The following is a 4,416-nucleotide window of genomic DNA, read 5'->3' on the forward strand; positions in this document are numbered from 1 at the left end:
AAATAAAAGAGAAAGGTCTTTTTAAGAGTTTTTGTTAGTCTGGAAGTTGGAGTAATTCCTGTTTAGCCTGTTTCTGACTTAAAATCATTCTTGTAGAAAACCGCTGATTGGCGAGATATGTTAATCTACCCATTCAGAAGTTTTCCTTGTAGGTGTAGAGCAATCCTATGGTTTTTAATTATGTAATTTGATGTTGCTTAGAATTTCACTTGATCTATTTGAATGTTTGGACTTCATGTGGCTTTTGTTTATCCTATCCATCGCTAGAAGAAAAACTTTCCTCGGATGGAAATAGAAATTGATGCTGGATTATACAGTTAGTGTGATTCTCTCAGTTGTGGATACTTTTTACCCTTAACAAATAGAACTCAATCTGAAAGATTTCCCTGAACAACATTCATCACATAATGATAAACTATCCTCTTCACGGGATTGATATCTTGCTATTGTCTCTAGTGTTGGAGTCTTGAATTTTTGGTTGTTTTGTGGTATCAAGTAATTGTCAACTGCTTGATTTATGGTGTTAAAGGAGGCTCTTTATTCAATTTTAATGTTTAGCTGAAGCATAGCAAGGCTGGCTTTTCTTAGATAATTTGATTGAACTGGATTGCTAAATTCTATTTTCTCTACAGCGGGTACAAAGAAAAAGCCTCTTGTGGAAGGGCGTGGATTAAAGGACTAGAAACTGGATCACTTGCCTCATCATTTCGCTTGAATTGCTTAGCCACCGAGACATCGGGTACAAAGGAAAGCTATTACATGATTTTAAGTTCCATGAAGGACATATTCGATCCATAGATTTCCATCCCCTCGAGTTTCTCTTGGCCACTGGTGAGCATTTGACCCAAAGCTTGAATTTAAGACTTAAATTGATTGTATTAGAGGAAAAATGGCTCTACATGGTTGAGGAGCTTCTGAAATAGAGGAAAAATTGCTTCTGACCACACTGCAGAGGGCTTAGGAGTTGTTAACTTGTTATGGATGCTATTTGCCTCCCTTTTATGATGCTAATATTCTTTTAATTTCCTTTTTGCTTCCAGATATATGTAATGGTGGAGCTCAAGAGGCGGGGAACAATGAGATGCACATTTCTTTATCTTAATCTGTGATATGGGTTGATATCATTGTGCTTACTTTCAGATTTATTGATTTTGTAATTCATATATTGTAATTTAGTATTTCGTAATGTAATGAATAAAAAATAAATAATATAATATGTAATGGATTGTATTATGATGCATGCATACTTGCATAGATGAATATTGAAAATGTTTTTTAGTTTTACATGCATTTTTATTTTAAGGCAAATTAAGTGAAACTTTGATACAGGAGTAGATGATATGTTTCAACCCTCTACTCCTGTATATCTTCCTTTAAAAAAAAAAAATCAGAGATACTGAAAATTAAAGTTTCACTACTCCTGTTTCACACTTTGTAAGTGTTTCAACCAAAAATCAGAGCTACTGAAAATTTAGGATATACATTTAGGCTTTTATTAAAAAAATAAAAAAAAAACGGGTTGAATCCGGAACCCGGAATCCAGGTTTTCAAAACCCGGATTCATCCAGGTTTCGGCCCGTGTATGACCCGGGTAGATCCAGTCCGGGTTCCGGTTTGGGTATACCTGAATTTCCGGATCGGAACCCGGATGAACAGTCCTAATTAATAGGTTGGGGTGCCCCTGCAGTAGTATACATGGGTATTTTAGAAATTTGTTAAAACCCCTTGTACAGCTAGGGTTAGTAAAAGGCATATGATGTAAGCTTAATTTTATATGGTGAAATTTTAGCCACCGCTCACTCCTTTGGATGTAGATATATTATCAAATCACGTTAAATTTCTATGTTATTTTGCTTTTCTTTTTCCGTACAATTCATCATAATTATCGCAAGTTTTCACAATATTTTTTGTGTTTTTATTTTATTTTTTCAATAAGCCATATGACATCACATTGTGTTGATACATTAGGGGACAAAGTGATTAGTATAAAGTAAGAAATATAGTCGCATTACTCAATCCAAAAAGCTTACAATCTTACATAACTAACGATGATATTGATCTTTTCTCGCGTTGAATCACAAAAACATACATACATAACAACACGTATCTAAAATTGATTGACATAGAGCAGATGCGATCTACAAACCCCGGGAACCAGGAACTTCGATCCACTGCAACTGGAGTTCCACCTCCCCGCACTCCACATTTCGCAGTCTAAGAACCATGTTTTGCACAACTTTGCCGTCCATCCAGATAATATGGCTCTCTTCTGCAAGACAGTTTAGCCGGTTTGGTTGTACTTTGGAAATTATAGTTCCACTCGGAACGTTTTCCGGAATGTTTTTCATTCGAAACTTGATGGCTTCTAGAAATGCGCCAATCTCAAACTCAGCATCCCCCATTTTATCATCTAGAGAAAATGTGTCCTTGTCGTACACAAACTGCAACCACAAGGAATTCAGCAAGGCTTAGTGGCAATTGAATGTTTTGAGGAGACCCCCATTTGAAATAACCGAGTACATTGGTAAATATACCACTTGTGCTCCATGATGTTCTTATTCAAATCTCTTTCATGCACGAATATAATTGGATTTAAGCAAAATGGTGACTTTGTCAGGACGAATTGTTAAGCTACTAGGTATAATCAAACCTTAATCATACCGGTTTTAGTTTTCTATGTAATTGCAACACCAGAAGAAATATATCACTTACAAGATTGATTGGAATAATTGGATCTGTAATAGAAAGAGTCAAATCTTCATTCCACTCCGGATTGATATTCTTCTTCACTACACGAGTCTTCAGCTTCTGCAGCATAGCATAATTTATCACTAAATCACTTGGAATGACTATCATCAAAAGCGCATATTCTTGCTCTGTTTTTTAACACACACAATTTATTACCAGACAGCTATGTGTAATCAAAAATAAATTTTATGTTAGCTGATATAAACACATCGCATCTTCAGAAGACGCATAAAAAAGGAATCAAGCTATAAATCGAAATAGAAACGAAATGTCTAATATTCAATTTATTTTGGGGAACGACACTAGAAATTTTGTAATCACGCTATATAGCACTGTGAGGAAGGGTGAACCACAAAAGGACAAATTTTAGATCTTCAACAAGGAAGAAATTTTTTCTCGCTGATTTTTATATTGAATATGCTTGCTAGTCACGGAAGACAATGGTTGAAATAGCAAAAATTGCAGCCTTTAAATTCGATACAATTAGGAACATTTTGAAAACCCAAAAACAGAGCAAACGGGACCTGCAAGGCAGTTGCTTTTAATTAAAGCAAGAAGAGAAAATAACTGCTTTGGGGTTCAACGTCAAATACAATACCAACAACGCGCAAATACGATAACCCCGTTTGCAGTCATAAAAGAGTGAGGTCCCCGTGACTATTAACACAAAACAAGCACCTCCCAGGAACTCATCTTAAACACGGAATAAACAACATTTATAAAATCCAAAACGAAGAAAGCCATGGCCCATCACAACCCAGAAACCCAGAGCAAAGAAATGCAAAAAAGGAAGCAACAAAGGAAGCAACAAAGGAAGCAAAAAACTGTTTAAATCCTTTTACCTGCTTTCCCATTTTGATGAAAACATACGGGTCACTGCTCCTCACGTCTCTGACTGCAAGGTTCACCCCTCTTTGGATATGAACTCTAAGCAGACCCATCAGGTTTTCCATTTCAGAGAAATTACAAAATTTACAGAAAGTCGCCGGCTACGAAGGATGACAAATATGTATCTGGCTTATATCTATGGTACCCTTTTCCGCCTCTTCTCGTTCAGGCCGGAGAGGTATTGAACAAAGTTAGGTTCCCATCAAAGTCTACCCTCTTGTGCATATTTTATACCCACAAAAGACCAGAAGCCAACTCTAGTCTTGAAAATTTTGTAGAAACGCAGATGGTGATTTAATGGCAAATACCGCGCCTCCAACGACCGTATGACCTGCGAAGAAGGGGTATTATTATATTCGGGTCGGATCGTTGTGGATTATTTTGGTTTTTGGACCAGAATTGGCTAGTGAGTCCGAAGAATCTAGACGCCCCTAGTTTGTGTCTTGTGCATGTGCATGTGTTCAATCCGCGGCATGATTTCCTTGACTTTGCCTTCAGAAGCTTCTTTCTACTAAATTTATCATTTTTTGCCTTTTTTATTTTTTATTTAAAGTTATATTTTAAGATTTAATAATCAATAAAATTTTATTATCTTACAAATCAAATCAAATCATATCATACCTTATTAATAATATTGAGTTTATGTTACCCATATCAATTTTTAAGCATAAATACTCATTCTTTACTATTCCTTTTTATCTTGTTAGTGACTGAAAAAACCTTGGAGGCCAATTCCCCCTAAATTAAAAAACAGTACTGAAGGCCGAATTAAATTTTAAT

General features: G+C 35.8%; 1 protein-coding gene across 1 annotated transcript; it reads right to left on the reverse strand.

Annotated features, from left to right (window-relative positions):
• Nucleotides 1–1,980: 1,980 nt before the first annotated feature.
• LOC122303198 (protein C2-DOMAIN ABA-RELATED 1-like) lies at nt 1,981–4,019 on the reverse strand. The gene is made up of 3 exons (XM_043114837.1): nt 3,591–4,019; nt 2,713–2,808; nt 1,981–2,441 (listed from the first exon to the last, which is right to left on the reverse strand). The coding sequence occupies exons 1-3, from the start codon at nt 3,699–3,701 to the stop codon at nt 2,139–2,141; spliced, it is 510 nt and encodes a 169-aa protein (XP_042970771.1). The 5' UTR covers nt 3,702–4,019; the 3' UTR covers nt 1,981–2,138.
• Between the last annotated feature and the right edge of the window lie 397 nt (nt 4,020–4,416).

This window comes from Carya illinoinensis, chromosome 3 (assembly GCF_018687715.1).
Source record: "Carya illinoinensis cultivar Pawnee chromosome 3, C.illinoinensisPawnee_v1, whole genome shotgun sequence".
Lineage (NCBI taxonomy): Eukaryota > Viridiplantae > Streptophyta > Magnoliopsida > Fagales > Juglandaceae > Carya > Carya illinoinensis.

Bases quoted from the DNA above. Each gene is read 5' to 3' on its own strand.
- LOC122303198 (XM_043114837.1), bottom strand. From the start codon at position 3,701: ATGGAAAACCTGATGGGTCTGCTTAGAGTTCATATCCAAAGAGGGGTG. The intron at 2,809-3,590 runs GTAAAAGGATTT...GCTATGCTGCAG, and splicing joins TCATCAAAATGGGAAAGCAG to AAGCTGAAGACTCGTGTAGT. The intron at 2,442-2,712 runs GTAAGTGATATA...TTGTGGTTGCAG, and splicing joins CAATTATTCCAATCAATCTT to TTTGTGTACGACAAGGACAC.